The sequence below is a fragment of the Colletotrichum spaethianum genome (assembly GCF_022836535.1).
Source record: "Colletotrichum spaethianum MAFF 239500 DNA, contig19, whole genome shotgun sequence".
NCBI lineage: Eukaryota > Fungi > Ascomycota > Sordariomycetes > Glomerellales > Glomerellaceae > Colletotrichum > Colletotrichum spaethianum.
Window position 1 is genome coordinate 940,988 of NW_026054789.1, and position 16,483 is coordinate 957,470.

The following is a 16,483-nucleotide window of genomic DNA, read 5'->3' on the forward strand; positions in this document are numbered from 1 at the left end:
ACTTGACTAGCGCAAAAGATGGCGAAGCGTGAAGAGTGGTCCCCTCTGTACACACTACACTACCCTTGGTTCAGGCCAGGCTTGGCCGTTGAGCCGTTTGTGGTGTGTGGTATGTGTAGGTGTGTGTGTCAATGTGTGTGGTGTGTGTGGTGTGTGGTGTGCGGTGGACTCTTGGTGGGTGAGACTTGGTCTGTTCTCGTGCCTACATATGCAGGAATCCCGGGTTATGGGGTGGGCGGGCAGTCTGGGGCGTGAGCGTGCGTGGGTGTGGGCGGCCAACAGCCAGCAACAAAGTTCTCGTTTCTCTCTTCCCGGTTGGTATCGTCTTGTATCCGACACCGCGATTTCCCCTGTCCTGTGCTGCGCTGGATGTATCTGGTTGATGGATGGGGTTCAGTCCGAGGATGGGGGAGCAGTACCCGGTCTAACGTGTGTCACTCTGAGTTGGGACTATGAGGCGGGAGCAAGAGAAGGAGAAGACTGGAGAACCTAGGCGACGGGGAATGGGTGCAGGTGTCGAGTTGAAATCTTTCTCGGCAACGCAACGGGATCAAGCGGGATGTCTTTCCTTTCCTAGTCGAGGACCTATGCCGGGTAGCGGGGGGGGACCAGGGGTGGTCTGGTTGCTTCTGGGTTATGGTTGTGAAAGAGTGTTCTAGCCAAGACACTTCTTGCAATGGAGAAAGACGCGAAGCCGGATGTGCGCGATGTCGCATATGCAGATGCAACCGCGGTTTGGCCAGCTGGGTCAAATCGAATGTTGCCAGCTCTCGGACCGAGTGTTTTCTGAACTCGACTAGTTGTGCACCCGACGACTAAGTCGTAAGCAGACGAGGTGAGGTGAACAAGACGAGCATTGAGAGGCGGTTATGTTTAGCAGGGCAGAGTGGGTGGCCTAATCCGAAGAGAGATTGAGCAGCGCCGGTTCTCGGGCAAGTGGGCGAGTTGGCGGGAAAAATGAGAGAGATGGAGGGACGGGGTCGGTCAGCGGCCGGTGGACGTCGGAATTGAGTGTGTCCTGAACTTTTTTTTTCTTATTCTTCTTCCACAGGGCGCTCGTTTGCCATGGGTCGTCGAGCTCAGGTCTGTTTTGGGGGGAACGACCCTTCAAAGGTGAGAGGGAAACACAAGGCAACCTTTGCCTAGGAGTGGGTGCAAAGGCGGGGAGGCTGAGACTGAAGGCTTGTGAAAGGGGGGAGTCGAGGCGGGTGAGAAAGACCGAGGGAGGGAGGACGAAGAGAGAGAGGTGTGAGACCCAGCCGACTTGAGGCGAGAGCGGAGGGATGGGTGACCAGTGGGTGTGTGGCTTGGAAAGGTCGAGAAAGGAGAGGGAACCGGGAGACAGAGCAAGGCGGCGGCCTCGGGGACACGGCCGCGTAGGACGTGTGTGATGGAGATACACAGGGGCGTGTCTTGAGCCCGAAGTCCGACCAGGCTAAGCAAGGTCTCTCGCTTGGTTTAGCACTCTGGTGTGGGATCTTCTAAAACCGGAGCGAGTCCCCTAGGCTCCACTTTTTAAGATGGAAGAAGCGTTTGCCGATGGCTGACAGGTACTATAGCACATACCGGTAGTACAATGTCTGTGGTTGGCGGACTGGATCTGCACTTGTGCCTGGTCCATTCCATAATGACGACGGATCTGCTGAAGGAATGTTGGGGAAGCTGTGGACTGGTGTACGTTGTGCCATATTGCAGCTTGCAGCTTGCGGTTTGCGGTTTGGTGACAATGCAGCAGAACCACTGTCGAGTCTTCCCACGCGTACTTACGTAGTTTACGTAGCCGAACTGTCGTCTTGTCGCTGACGTGCCCCATCGACTTGGCCAGAGCTCGCGATATCCGCCCTCCGCGCCGGTTAGCCGTCAGCCACGGGGTCAGATGCTTGCCCGAGGAGCTTCTGGCAAGATAAAGGTCCGGGTCGAATGTCTGATACCGGCACTGCAACCCCCCTTGGCATCGGCTCCTTTGGACGCCACTCGGTTGCTCCTAAACCTGCCAATGTTGCACGCTTGAGCAGCTGCCAGCTAAAGAGCAATGTCATGCGGTGCTCCTGAAGAACCAACGGTGGAAAGCAAGATCAGCTCGCGATCCATGTCCCGAGACCCGCGATTCTCGGACCATGCCAGCCTACCACACGCACTCCAATCACGTCCCTTATCTCCCCGTTGCTGCGTAAGCATCCCGCTCCCACATGCCCGTACCTTGCGCGGGACGTATTGCAGATCCGCCATTCCGGGGTTCCAGGTGCCGCTAGAATCACCGTCGAAGGGCGGGCAGCTTAGGGCCATCCCACACACCATCATCCATCAACGGGCCCTTCCACGCTTCCGCGAGCGAGGGTTGGGTAGAGTGAATTTGACCCCTATCATCCCCGTCCGTCTTGCGTCGACCGTTCCAAGTGCTTCTTCTTTGGTTTGTTTTTTGGTGCTCAAAGTCGTTTTCGAATGGCTACCGTGGAGACCATTCGACGTGTCGGGCAATGCCCAATGGCTGGACGCTCGACGAGTTCCTTTTCTTTTTTGTCCAGGGATGGGCCCCGAACACGCCCCGTCCGTGGCTGTAAGCTTTTGTTAGAGAATTGCTTCGGCTTCACTTCCCCCCCAAAATGCCGAGCTATCCTCTGCCCAGACCCTGATGTAGCCATCGTCAGTGCGTTTTAGGGCGTTATGTATCATCGCTGTCGAGGCCACCGCCACATACAGTCCCACGGTTATGAAATATGTTATTACAAAGAAGATGGGCTTGGCCTTGGTTGGCTCCTCCTTTTTGCTGCTGGCATGCGTGGGCTCTGCTCCACCGGATGTTCATCACTGGTCAGGCCGCGCGACGAAACATCCCAGGCCTCGTCACGGGACGACTTGCAGTTGCATCCGCTTGATGGTGCTCTCGCCTGTTCTCAACACCGGCTCCTGCTGCGATTTTCGCTCCGTGTGGGCTTGGCTTAGCCACCGCTGGCGTGTTGTAGTCGCGGAACGTTGTATTATGCCGTTTGTCGACGATCCGCAGAGGGAACAAAACCCCACCCTCGTGCCAGATGCTCGATTATCTCATGTTCTCCCCCGGCCGGGTGTTTGCTCCAGGCCGCTCGGGACGGTTTGATCGCCGTCCCCCAGTGCACCAATTCCCCCTGCCGGGTACGTAGATCCCAGAGGAAGTCCCCGCCATTCGAATGCGAGACTGGCCAATCACCGCTTTGAGGGCCGGTAGCTGTGGCCCGGCTGATGCCAAGGTTGCGAACAAAATTAGCAAGGCCGACCAGATGTGATAACGTTGGCTGATGGAGCGATCGGTCGTAGATGGCGATCAGAGCCGATGAGGCGTCTCAAACTTCCAGCTATGATGTCGAGATGCGATAGCATAAAGCTTTCATCATTTCGCCTGTCTAAGTATATCGGTATCGGTTGTCGCGGATATAGGCTTGGGCAACAAGGTTTGCTCCCGGGGGAAGTTTTTGCCCTTGTTTCGTTTGGTCTTGCGCTGGCCCAATGCTCACCACGCTGCATCTTTCCTAGAATAAACGCAAAGTTGCTTCTGCCGGGTCTCGTTGCCTTTCTTCGGAAAGGATGGGGCGACTTGTCCCTGTCTCGAGATTCACCTGGTCTCGCATTCTCTTGGTTTAAACTGTCAGACTCTACACTACTGTCGTGGGATACCGCAGTCCCCCGCCCTTGGGCCCGGCTGTTCAACCTGCCGAGACTGCTTGTCGTCCTGTCGTCCAACAGCAGGCTGAGGCGAGCGACTGCATCTGAGTGCCAAGAGAATGATGTTGATGGATTGCCAAGTGCCGTCTAGTGGTGCGAAACCTGCACCAGACGAACCAGACTGAAACAGAGTCGCGAGAGCCACGCACGAATGGTTATCTGGTAGTCGTCTGTCCTGTCAGCTGTGTGTGACTGGTGGGCCTCGAGCTGGTGGGTGAGATACGTCAGAAACGCAGCACATTCCGCGTTTTATCCGAGCAACCTCACAGCGCATCCAGAAGCGAGCTTCGTCCGATACTCTCGCATCAGAGCCAGACTGGAAAAAGCGAGTGCGGATGATCATCGAGAGGCAGCAGCTGCTGCACCACCATATTCTTCAGCGAGCTGGAGACACAAGGCTATGTTTTCAGGATGGTGGAGTGAATGGTGGGAGAACAGCAACAGCTTTGTGTCACGGACTGCATACATCGTGGCCAGAGGGCACTCCTACAACAGGACCTTGTTGCGATACATGGCTCCGTCGTTGCGTCCTGTTCCGTGCCCACCCCCACCGTCAAGGGTCTCATGCGGACAGAAAGTTGACACATCGCAACTGGAAAGGACAAGCTTCTCGGGCAATTCTTGCCTGCTACCGGGTAGCATTGCTAGGGGCTCTTGATGCCGCTGCTCAAGCTGGTAGGTAGCAAGTTGTGACGTCCCAGCTCCAGGGTTCATGCGGCTTTGGCGACTGCTAAGGCCGAGAAAGCTGAGCTAAACTCGCGCCAAGTGCTCTGGTATCCAGACTCAATTCTGTCAGTTGGTGAACCAGTCATTTGCAACTGACGCCCAGGCCGATCGAGCAGCTTGGCGGAACTGGTGGTACAGCACGAGTCTCCTCTGACACCTTCTGCCACACACGGTCGCGACTCTTGGCAGTCATCCGGCGGTGCCGTGGAAAAAAAACAAGTGTACTGTCAAGATGTGAGTCGATGGTGCCAACCATCTCTCGAGTTTCTGGTGCCAGGTTACGCATGCTGTCGACCGGGAGATGAATTGTCACCCCGCGCTGCAGTAGGCCGAGTCTCGATCTCCTTGCGCCTTTCGTCTGAAGTGCCGGTAGGGCGACATGGTTGGAAGAGAGGGGGGGGGGACGCTGGCGAAGTTCTGCTACATCTCAGCCGAGATGCCAAGAAAGTGTCCCCAGGCGTGAAACAGGAGACTTGACAAATCGATGTCAAGGCTGGAGAAAAAAAGGCGACATGACCCGAGGGTTTACTCGGGGAATCTGAGAAAGGAACCATGTGGTCTTGTTCAGACTTTGGGTCCATGATTGAGTGGTGAAATGCGAAAAACAGACAATGGATCTGGTATGCGTGAGATCGCAATCCGAGAAAGTCCTGCAAACGCCAGTGGCGATCTCGCATAGTCGCATGGTACAGAGTCTTCGGTACCGTGTGTACGAGGGATTGAGTAGCCTTGATTTCGTGTCATGCGTAGCACAGCGACAATCTTCTTCCTTTGCTTTCTCTTGCGAACCGACAGTGCGTAGGTGTGGTATGATGGCTGCAAGAAAGACGCCCGAAGGAGGAAGCCGGCCGGGAAAAGTGTGTGAGCATGGGAGCCCAGGAAGGATGGCTGTGACAGCGGGAAGTTTGGAGAGGTTATTCAGTGGATAACGCTGTGAATTCCCCGACACGGCCCACACCGAGCTCACCCTAATTAGCTCTGCACCATTCTCGGTGGGTCCTCGGTCAGCTGCTCCGGGCTCTTTCTCCTTCTAGGTAATGCTATCAAGGTGCTTAGCATGCTTATGTCAGACGCATCACGTGTAAGATCCACATAAGCTCCCGAGCTACATCTTTCACCGAGCTCACCGATATCACCGAAGACCCTCCATCCCCACCAACCTCCCTCCGTCCCCAAAAATCCGCCGCAGAAACCATCACAGCGTCGCCGACTCTATAAGCCATTGCGCCTCCACAATGGCGATGATCCCCTTTCTGCCTCCCTAAAACACGTCATCTCCAGTTCCTCGTCATTCCACACGATTTGAGCCCGCCCAAAATGCTCGCCCGTACCCTCCGCGCCGCGGGCACAAGTCCCACACGTGCTCATCAACAGCTCCGAACAGCATGCTCCTCCTCCTCCTCCTCCGCAGCCGAGACCCTGTCCTCAAGCCCCATCCGCGTCTTCCGTTCCGTCTCGGCCCTCCGAAACTGGCGCCGCCCGCACGTCGTAAACTACCGCTCCGTCGGCCTCGTCCCGACAATGGGCGCCCTGCACGAGGGCCACCTCTCGCTGATCCGCGCCGCCGCTCGCGAGAACCACCACGTCGTCGTCTCAATCTACGTCAACCCGGCCCAATTCGGCGTCACGGAGGACCTGGCCTCGTACCCAGTGACTTGGGCGCGTGACTCCGAGGTCTTGCGGAACCTGGACCGCGAGCTGGCGGGCGACGGCGGGAACCTGGGGCGGGTGAGCGCCGTGTTCGCGCCGACGACGGACGAGATGTACCCCTCGGGGTTCCCTGGCCAAGAGGTCAACAGCAAAGGGAGCTTCGTCACGATAACGCCCGTTGGAGAGGTCCTCGAGGGTGCCAGCCGGCCGACGTTCTTCAGGGGCGTCGCGACAGTGTGTATGAAGCTGTTCAACATTGTCCAGCCGGAGCGTGTGTACTTTGGCCAGAAGGATGTTCAACAAACCGTTGTGATCCGGCGCATGGTGGAGGACTTCATGCTGCCCATCGAGGTCGTTATTGGAGAGACGATGCGCGAGGCGGACGGCCTTGCACTTAGCTCAAGGAATGTGTACCTCGGCGAGCGGAGACGAAGGGTCGCGACGGTGCTACACCGCGCGCTCAAGGCAGCCGAGGAGAAGTACCACCAAGGCGTGTTGGACCGGGAAACAATCCTCGGCGCAGCCAACCAAGTCGCAGCCAACGTGCTGTCGGAGCAGTCGAAGCTGGCGCCCAAAGATAGGGTCACGTTCGAGGTGGACTACATCTCGCTGGCTGACCCGGATTCCATGCAGGAGATCAACACGGTCGTCCCGACCAAGGGCGGAATTCTTAGCGGTGCGATCAAGATGCTGCCGGTGGAGGAGCCGCAGCCGGGCGAAGACCTTGGTCACAGCGGTGGGCCGGTGGTGCGCCTTATCGACAACATCATTCTCAAGCCTAATACCCAGTAAAAGACAGAGTCGGCACCACCGATTGGGATGAGGAGTTGGACACCAATACTTGTTTTATTGCATGATGCTATAGGCTCTTGAACAACACCAGAGAATGCCATGCTTCGTTACCCAAAAGACACATCATAATAATCATACCCGCTCTACGCGCTTACAGTAGTACATCATTTACAAGTGCGCTCGGTTCTCCAGCGACCGGCGTCTTCTCTGCTCCTTGACGCTCATCTTGAGCTGCCGCGCATCCTCGATGCTCAGTGTCGGCGAGACGCCCTTACCGTCAATGTTCCGGGCGGCATCGAATAGCTTGCTACCCAATAGATCCGTCAGGCGCAAAACGCGAGTGCTAACAGTGGCACCGTCACGACGGTTCTTGCCCTCTCGTCGGCTTGAGGCAATCTTCTCGGTAAAGTCCCAGAGCCGGCCAGACGCGTTGAGGCTACCAGTTTCCGGGTCGCGCGAAGGACGCCACTCCGGGTCGAGACGCAAGCGTGGGGGGATCTTGGGGTCCTTCGACTTGACGACCTGGAGAATGCCTTCTTCTTCGAACCGTTGATAGGCGTTCTTCAGGGTCTCCTTGTTCACCGCCTCGAAGTAGCTGAGATCACCCTGGTGATAAAGTGTCTTGCCGAGCTGGAAGGCGTTAGTAGAGCTTCTCTCAACATTTCTATGGCAGCATGCTTACCAGTTGTGCGCTGCCTTGGGCTTTTGCCGCCTCGATCCAGATGTCGTCCTTCTGGCCCAGAGGTGGCGTTAAGCCCATTAATGAGACTGCCGCGAGCCAGCTAGCCTCGATAAACGGCCAAATGAGGAAGCAGTAGAAATCGTAGTTCTCTCGGCCAACTACTCGCTCGTGATCCGAAAGACCAACAACAACCACCTTGCCCTGGTCGTCCCGGTGCAGTTTTAGCACCTTGTCAGCTTCCAAGTCCCGTAGCGTCTTTTCCAAGTTGGCAGCAAGACCTTCGCTGGGGAAGATGAATTCCCCACGGAACAGTGACGACAAGAATTGGATCTGGTTTTGCAGCTCCTGGAAGGATATGTCTTGCATGGCTGGGCCGCCGCCCTGTTTGACCTTCATGTACATCGCAGCGCTCACTATAGCCTCCGAAATGAACAGGTGAATAGTCATGTTGCGGTAGAACGAAAGTTGGAAGCGATCGACGGCGTAGTAGGTCGGTTCAGGGAGGTCTTTCACAACGCCAACCAGGTCCTTGCCCAGGACGTCGAGACCACGCTCAATGATATCTGAGAGTGGCGCATTGCCAAAGTGAGCAACTCTGCCGCCCTTTGCACGCACGCGATCGGTGAGCCACAGGACGCGGCGCTCAAGCTCAGTCTTGCCCACACCTCTCCCTCGCAAGGTGAGCAGAACGGTGCCGATCAAGGCTGTTGGCATGACCACGGAGACATCATTAATGTCAGACAACACCTTGTAGCCCAGAATTCGGAGGAGCTTCTGGCGGATAGCGGTGTTTTCGGGGTTCTTTGTGTCCATGCTGAGACCCGTGGGTAGCCTGGACAGCCTCGTAAGCTGCTCGTTAATGAAGCCGCGCAAGCTCCAAGGTTCATGGAACCTGACATCGACTCTGCCGAGCCTCAGTGACAATACTGACGATCCACCCGAGAGAAAGTCCGCCAGATTCTCCTGTTTCTTAGGCACACCAAGCAACTCCGTCACGTAGCCTTCCGTCTCGATGACCTTGTCATATTGTGTGCTAACAGGGCAGATGATGGCGTCCTCTACCCGGCCCGACAGGATGCTATCCAAGATAAAACTGAGAATGCCAAACTTGGGCGGCAAGAGCTTTCCCGTTCTCGACCGACCGCCCTCGATGAAGCACTCAAAGTTGAATCCACCCTGCAGGAGAGTGTCGATGTAGGTCTGTACCAGCGTCGTGTATAGGATATCATCGCCGAAGGATCTCCGAATCCACATAGCGCCGGCGTGCTGCAAGAAACTTCCTACGAGAGGGAAATTGAGGTTGTCTCCCGCCACGACCACCGGCAGACCCAGCCCAAGGCGGTAGCAAATGAGTTGAAGCGAGACGTAGTCGACGTGTGACCGATGGCAGGGCAGGAATATGATGCTCTGCTTCTTCTTCTCTGCCTCCTCCGCGACCTTGCGCAGCCTCAGAACCTCCTCGCTGGATACATGTATGCCTTGGTTGTAAGCACGCAACGTCAGCTGGGTGACGAGGTAGTATGCACTCCGGATGAACGTCTTGCTCTCGAACTTGCAGATCATGTCGTCGGTCATCTTTTCTGCCACCTCTTGAATTCCAGACTCGATAACTGCCCGTCTGCGTGCGCGCTTCAGGTCGAAGTCCTTGTCTTGTTTGTTCAGCAGTCCCTCCTTTTCCTCAACGGCGACACGCCTCTCGGCCAGATCTGCGATGCGCTCCTGCAATAGTTTTGCCGACAGAACAGCTTCCTTCATCTTGTCGGTGAAGCCAGGGTAGAAGATGGGTTGGCCGATGGCGTTGTCGTAAGCGCGCCATCCGGTGCCGGAGACATACAAGGAGACTTCACGGAGGAACCTGGTGTCGAAGAAATAAGTTAGTCTCGTTCCTGGATCGACACGGAGGCTTGAGACCGGCAGGAGGGCCGGCGTGCAGGTGATACATACTGTAGCGGCTCGGAGCGGAAGCGGGCCATGTGCTTCATCAGAGCCTCCTCCTTCTCATCATCGCGTGGCTGGGATGGCTTGACGTAGCCGCTGGGCTGAAGGGTGATTTGGTCGCCGAGGATCTTCAGATCCGGCGCAGACTCGTCGTTCTTCGCCATTGTTGTTTAAGGCTTGGGATAGACAATGTCGCGCCGAGGTGAACAAGGTTGGTACCGTTGGGGACTGGTAAGGTTGGGGTATTTTGGTCGAGCGCGTTGAGATGTGCCGATCGTCGAACCTCGGGTCCGTGATGTTGTGGGTGTCGGTGCTTGTCCTAGATGCTCCGAAGCAGTCCGTCAAAGGTCTCTTGCCATTGCCGACAGTGGAAGAGCGCAAGAGTAAGCAAGGGCGAACTTGGCTTGGTTCCTCGTCTCCAAAAATCGCAGATGACGTTAGAGAAGCGACGGACTCTAAGGGGGGGAACGAACACTGAGGGGAGAGAAGAGAGTGTGTGGAGGATGCGCCAGACTGTTTTCCTTGCTCCCTCGCCCAAAAAGAAGTCGAGTCGCATTGTCATTGCCCGCCGGGGACTGGGCCGAGTGGACCGTTGAGGTCAAGTGCCACTCGCAGCGCAGCTGTGACCACCACTCACCCGCATCTTCCCATTTTCCAGGAGGTCCAGGTTCTGTTAAGCCGCGGCTTCGGCATGTGAACAAACACTAGCCATCCTTGCCGCTGCAGGAGCCACTCTGCCATCTACTTTTACAGTGTGCGGTACATACAGGTTCACTAGTATGGTGCCACCAACAGCAGGCAAAGAAAGGTACGTACCGTCAACTTCTGCATCGTGCCCCACCACCAGCCTGGAACCTGGAGGCACTAACATTTAATTTTCCCAAAGTCCGCCTCCAACATTGACTCCGCCAGCAATCGTTATCCATCCTTGCGGCTATTCTACGCCAGGCCGACCACGGAGCAGCTTCCTTCGCGCATATACGCGGGTGCTCAAAGAGACCTGTCGACATGGCACCCTCGAACCAGCCCATTACACAGGCGCTCCTCGCGCGAGCCCATTCCCCCGACAGCGTCAACCGCATCTTCTCCGACAAAATTCAATACCGGCCGCTTTACCTCAGACCGAGTTCGCCACCACCGCCTTCGAATGCCCGGAATGCCCGTCGCAAGGCTCGCGAGGAGGTGAAAAAGAAGCAAAAGCTCAAGCCGAAGCCCCTCTCTGCACGCGAACGACACAGGCGCGGTCTCTACGAGGTACCCCGCGAGGGTCAGAAATACGCCATCTTCGAGCCCCTCCACCGTCTGTGGCTGGGATACATTGAGGAAATCCTGGGCTCTGAGCTCTACCATGGCGGCGCCGCCGCTGCTGCGAAGTTGAGCGCGGCTGAGTTTCACGGCGCCGCAGTTGAGGTATCCAGAAGCTCCTGTCCGAGTAGAGTTGGAATCAAGGGTATCGTGGTCAAGGACGGCAAATTTGCATTCGAGATCATCACGCCTAAGAACGAGATTAAGATTGTGCCAAAGGAGGGGACATGGTTCAGGTTTGAGGTACCAGTCAAGGAGCCCGTCGCGGAGGCACCAACAGGACCAGATGCCCCTCAGCGGCGCTTCGTCTTCGAGGTCCTCGGCGACCAGTTCCTCATGCGCGGTGCGGATCGGGCCAACAAGAAGTTCAAGAACCACTACCTGAAGAACCTCTGAAAGGTTACATACTGGAGGGTTTGAATTTATTTCAGTCAATCAAGCTACAAGAGTCAGTCCGCGTCTGGCTCGGAAGTAACTCCTGGGTACGAGAGACAAACGCCAGAGCTTTGAGTAAGGCATGGCCGTCATGCGAGGAAGCAATCGCAAAAGGGCACCCATCTGAGGTTCATGCGTGGACACGACAGTTGGAGAGGTCGCCACAGACCAGTCGTTCGCAGCTACTTGAGGAGGATTCCTGCGTGGACGGCTTGGGTCGGCTCAACAGCGAGCAGGTAGTGCCTTGAGATGCACACGATACACAGCAGGCACTCGATGGGACGGCCACGTAACGACTCTTTACACCAGGATCTATCGATCTAGCCGAGGCTGGGGAGAAATGGAGACCGGGGACATGAGGCACATGTCGCGCGAGCAGGCACTATCATAGGGAGGTTCGAAGAACATCCGCCAGCGCTGCTATAGTCGTACATCGGCCTTCGGCTGCATCCTCGTGCTCTTTACGAAAGTAGGAAATTGGGTAGGGCGTCCAAGGCAGGCAAGGCAAGCAGAATAGACTTTGCCCAACTCAGGCCTAGATAATCTAACAAATATCATGTCACACTCGCCTGGCACTAGAGTTGCCAGCAGAGTCTCTCCAATGGCTGATGGCGGTCATTGCCTGCCGTATAGATCCAACCAGGCATGGTCTGGTTAGACGATACATGGTGCAGCGTGTGATGGATTGCGAGTAAATAGGCAATGGGCTCGCTCACGACTGCCATCAGTGCTTTGCTAGAAAGGATTTCGTTGCAGCAAAGACTAACCGAAAGGTTTCGTCCTGCCGAACCCCCAACAGCCTACTATTTACAGGCTGTGAAAGAACAGCGGGATATAGATCGTGGCCGGAAAAGTTTGACAAAATTCAACAGAAGAGTACAATGACCAAAACATTCCAAAAATAAATGAGTTCTCGGTAATGTGGAATTTAACCACTACATCTCCCCGAGGTGGGCTCGAACCACCAACCTCCAGATTAACAGTCTGACGCGCTAGCCAATTGTGCCATCGGGGATGAGACATTTGTTATTGAGAAACGCGACAAAATTAGAGATTATATTTCTGACACTGTGAGGGGCATCAGGTACACCTTGGGTTCAACAGCTTCACTTCGCCTACTTTGTCCCCTTTCCCTCAATGTCTCTCGTGTCCTGTTCCTATCATCCTATGTCCATTCTTCGCCGTCGTCGCCGCCATTTCGCCCCTTTGCCTAACGTGGTATTAGCAAGATTGCACAGGAAGACGAGATAGAATAAATGAACAGGGGCGTTACTTCACCCCAACTGTCTTGGTCAGTGTCACGGTTGCGCAACGGCCCCACTCGCAAGCGAACGTGCTCCTGACATCCGTTCCGGTTGCACTGAAGATTCATGTATTCCTAAGAAAGCAATGAGAATGCATGGCCGTGGAAGGCATGTCATATTTGATCTGGTTTGGATACAACCGAGCTAGGAACCAAGTTTTCAAAACCGTGAATTGCAGCGCAGTCTTTTCAAGCTGGGGCAACCAGTCGATTGGCGGCGCATCGAGGCGAGTGGATTCAAGCATCATGACATACAAATCGACCCTAAGAAGACGGATCGTCCGAGCCCCTCAATGCGGATTGCAAGTACGGACACAATGAGAAGACCGTTCGTGAAATGGAGCCGTATCACGTCACAGAAAGCGCGCCTGGTTACATAATGGCGGCTACTTGCCTAGACAAAAAGCAACGCGACGCGTGCGACCGCTGCCGATGACATCAGGACTCGATCAGATTCGACCTCGCGCGTGCCTCTCACAGTGTTCACCTGGCGACCACCACCCTCCAGCAAGCTCCATAACCTCCTCGTCCCCTTTCAAAATACTGTGCAATTTCAATTGACCCCATTGAAGTATAACCGTCACCGTAATCACCACCCCCATCTTGAAGCCACGCCTAACCATCTCACAACGCCACCATGGTTACCACAAGAAACAGAGAGCGCGTCAACAGCTCTAGCGAAGCAAACGGGAAAACAAATGCTCCTGCCGCCGCCGCCGAGAAGCACGGCATCGACAAGGACGCTGGCAATGGTTCTCGCGACGCAAAACGTGCCAAGAAGTCCGATGACACTGCCAGACAGACGACCTTGGAGGAGACCTTCGAAAAGCACGATGATACACAGCCCGAGAAATCAGAAGCGGCGGCAGAGAAGAAGAAGGAAGGATCCGATGTAGAGATGAAGGATTCCGTTGACGACACCGCAAATGGCTCCAAGCTGACCGAGGAACCGACGAAAGAAGAGGAAGAGGCAATGGCCGAGAAGGTGGAAGAGGCTGAGAAGATTGAGCAGGCAAACAAGAGTGAGGAAGCAAACAAGGCCGAGGATCAGCAAAAACCTGGAGAGAAACAGACGACGGAAGAGCCCGCATCGAAGCCCGCCGACGACGAGACCGCAGAGCTCCCCAACGAAAAATCCAAGGTGCCCTCCAACATCCTCGAGAAGGGCATCATTTACTTCTTCTTCCGTGGCCGTGTCAACACCGAAACGACAGAGGAGGTTGACGACATAGCTCGCAGTTACCTCATACTCCGGCCTGTCGGCACCGACTCTAAGCTCGGCGACGGGCCCATCGGCGACGCGGGAAACACCCGCCTGCTCGCCCTACCAAAGAAGGTCCTTCCTGAGAGCGGCAAGGATCGCTTCATGGTGTTTGTCGAGAAGTCGGGCACCTCGTTCAAAGAGTTGAAGGAGCAGTTCCTCTCGGGTGCTGATAATGAGACCAAGGCCGGCACGTCTCATTCGCCCTCTGCGACGCCTGCCGGAGAAGGAGTCTATGTCATCACAACTACTGGGCGTGAGACCCATCTCGCATATATGCTGACCTTGCCTTCGGACCTGGGTGAGGTTCAGGAGGAGCTGGGGATCAAAGAGAAGGGGAGCTTCATACTGAGCACCAAGAACCCCTACAAGTCCGGTCCTGCGTATGCCAGCCTGCCGGAAACACCTGATTTCCCAGACAAGTAAGTGATATCAGCACCATCACTACTAATAACTATGCTAACAGACTTTGCCAGGATAAAAGAGCAGTTTCGCGACCTTCGTTGGATGCCGACTAAGCCGGAGCACCTTGACTACGTCAACTCTCAGGTCCTCATGATCGGTGAATCTTCAGGTATCGAAAAGGCCGTCGAGCCAAAGAAGAAGGACGTCAAGGCTGGCAAGGACGATCCTGAAGAGGTCCTCCAGGAGATGGAGGATGAGGACACCAAGCGGATGGAGCACCTCTCTGGCGATGACTCGGCTTCCATCTTTGCTGATCTGCAAGCTCGTGCCAAGGACTACCCGCAGCTACAGACTACGTTTTGATAGCTTGCGTTCTTCCATCTGCATTCTTCGTGGCGACAAACCAATAGCCTCTGCTGTTGCCGTCAAGATATTAGAGCTCCTAAGAGGCTAATTGTATCTCATGTAAGAATATCGATTTTGTTTAGGGCATGTTTTGAGTACGAACAGTGTTTAAGAAACTAAGTTCTTATCGGCCATTTTATTACTGGTTACGTCGTGTCTACAAAAACATTGTGACTGAGCTTCCGATTTAACCAGCAAGGCAATCAAGAATGGCATTCTATACATAATGATAATGTCTGAAAAACGATTTTCGGGGTGTGGTCTATTAGCAACCTTACTACCGACTCTATGTTCATCACAACGATCATGGTCCTTGATAGTTGCTTGAAACTAGTGACTGATTGGTGTATTCCAAGTTCCAAGGTGGTATCTAAGCGATTTCCACGCCCAGCCAATTGGCCATTGCCTTGTTCAACCTGATCAGATGGATCATTTCCTGCTCTCCGTGATGATTTGTTCCACAACGTCCAGTTTGCTCATCCTTTTGAGGACACCTTCAAACATGTTACAAGGCATCGAAGTAGCCAATCGAGCCATTGTGGCCTTTTCACCCTTCCAGATGACAGCCGGTGGGCTATTCCCTAACAAGAGCGCTGCTACCTCGGCGGCCCACTGCTCCGCTGGGATTCCTATCTCGACGAGACCCTCCTGGCTCATGGCCTTCTCGACAACATCCCGGGCTGGTCCGTATATCGAGCCCTCCCGCAGTCTCTCGGCCTTAGAGTTGACGTTATTGTTGGAGATCAAGTTGGTCCGCACACCGGCCGTCTTGAGGTCGATGACGCTGATTCCGAAGGGCGACAGCTCGAGACGCATCGTCTCGGAGAGCATGGCGAAAGCCGCCTTGGACGAGTTGTAGATACCTTGAAAAGGGATCGCGGTGACTGATCCGACCGAGGTGTGGTTTACTATCATGGGTCGAGCCGGGCTGCCGCTTGTTGACGAGGAAGCCAAGGTTGCGGACTTGAGCAGCGAAGGCAAGAATGCTTGCGTAACGGCAACCTGCGACCAGACGTTCAGATCGAACAGTTCCTTCGCCGCATCCAATGAAACGTCCGCAATGGGCATCGTGTAGTTGCCCGCCGCGTTGTTGACGAGCATATCCAAGCCTTCATTCTCGGGCAGAGAAGAGGAGACGGTCTTAACAGCGGATTCGATGGAAGACGCTGATGTTACGTCCAAGGGTGTCGTTCTCATGCCTTGCGCCGCGAGCGACGACAGCTTAGACGGGTTCCGCGCCGTCGCGTAGACATGGTGGCCTGCATTGTGGAACGTGGTGGCCAGAGCTGCGCCCATGCCGCCCGGAGAGCAACCGGTGATTAGTATATTGAGGCGTTTTGGTGAAGACATGGTCGTTTAAAGTTCCGAGACGGGCTTTGACGAAGAGTAAGATGATTGCAATACACAAAAGCTTGGATTGTAAATAGTTTGGATGATGTCAGAGAATGTGGAATAGAACCGAGTTTTTCGTAAAGCTGATTGAGTCTTAAGACTGAGTTAAGAACTAGTTGCAAGGAACAAGGAAATTTCGATCCTCTTGCCTTTCTTCATTGTGAAACTTATAGCATTGAACCCATTCCCCAAGTCAGTGGAAGGTCCGCCGGCTCGTTAGAAACCGGGAGCAGTACATACTCAGTGACCGATCAACTATCCTTGCAAAGACGCGCCGTACTCCGTAGCCTGTTCACTTCAATCGATAGTCATCTATTCTGAACCCTCTCCGCGGCCTCGTTGTTTGGAGTTGGCTGATGCTGTAGACCCGTCCGTTGCGGACTTGCGGACTTTTGTGTGGCTGACTTGCGGGCAGGCTGTCTTGGGCCTAATTAGTCCGCCATTGTAAGCGGATCCTTTCATGAAAAACAACTACCTCTGCAAATGCGGC

General features: G+C 55.0%; 5 protein-coding genes and 1 non-coding gene across 6 annotated transcripts; 3 read left to right on the plus strand and 3 right to left on the minus strand.

The window, feature by feature from the left end:
- Nucleotides 1–5,742: 5,742 nt before the first annotated feature.
- ColSpa_07689 (pantothenate synthetase) lies at nt 5,743–6,867 on the plus strand (the record flags this gene model as incomplete). Its single annotated transcript, XM_049273901.1, has 1 exon — nt 5,743–6,867. One exon carries the CDS (start codon nt 5,743–5,745, stop codon nt 6,865–6,867), a length of 1,125 nt encoding a protein of 374 aa, XP_049129858.1.
- A 168-nt stretch (nt 6,868–7,035) lies between these two features.
- ColSpa_07690 (dihydroxyacetone phosphate acyltransferase) lies at nt 7,036–9,651 on the minus strand (the record flags this gene model as incomplete). The annotated part of the gene is made up of 3 exons (XM_049273902.1): nt 7,036–7,497; nt 7,550–9,404; nt 9,494–9,651. The coding sequence occupies 3 exons, from the start codon at nt 9,649–9,651 to the stop codon at nt 7,036–7,038; spliced, it is 2,475 nt and encodes an 824-aa protein (XP_049129859.1).
- Nucleotides 9,652–10,495: 844 nt separating this feature from the next.
- On the plus strand, nt 10,496–11,188 carry ColSpa_07691 (ribonuclease P protein subunit rpr2; the record flags this gene model as incomplete). Its single annotated transcript, XM_049273903.1, has 1 exon — nt 10,496–11,188. The coding sequence occupies one exon, from the start codon at nt 10,496–10,498 to the stop codon at nt 11,186–11,188; it is 693 nt and encodes a 230-aa protein (XP_049129860.1).
- A 980-nt stretch (nt 11,189–12,168) lies between these two features.
- Nucleotides 12,169–12,242, minus strand: ColSpa_tRNA_200. Its single transcript has one exon. It is a non-coding gene; the product is annotated as a tRNA-Asn (tRNA).
- Nucleotides 12,243–13,167: 925 nt separating this feature from the next.
- ColSpa_07692 (uncharacterized protein) lies at nt 13,168–14,559 on the plus strand (the record flags this gene model as incomplete). The annotated part of the gene is made up of 2 exons (XM_049273904.1): nt 13,168–14,213; nt 14,268–14,559. The coding sequence occupies 2 exons, from the start codon at nt 13,168–13,170 to the stop codon at nt 14,557–14,559; spliced, it is 1,338 nt and encodes a 445-aa protein (XP_049129861.1).
- Nucleotides 14,560–15,030: 471 nt separating this feature from the next.
- On the minus strand, nt 15,031–15,951 carry ColSpa_07693 (short-chain dehydrogenase chyC; the record flags this gene model as incomplete). Its single annotated transcript, XM_049273905.1, has 1 exon — nt 15,031–15,951. One exon carries the CDS (start codon nt 15,949–15,951, stop codon nt 15,031–15,033), a length of 921 nt encoding a protein of 306 aa, XP_049129862.1.
- Nucleotides 15,952–16,483: the final 532 nt, after the last annotated feature.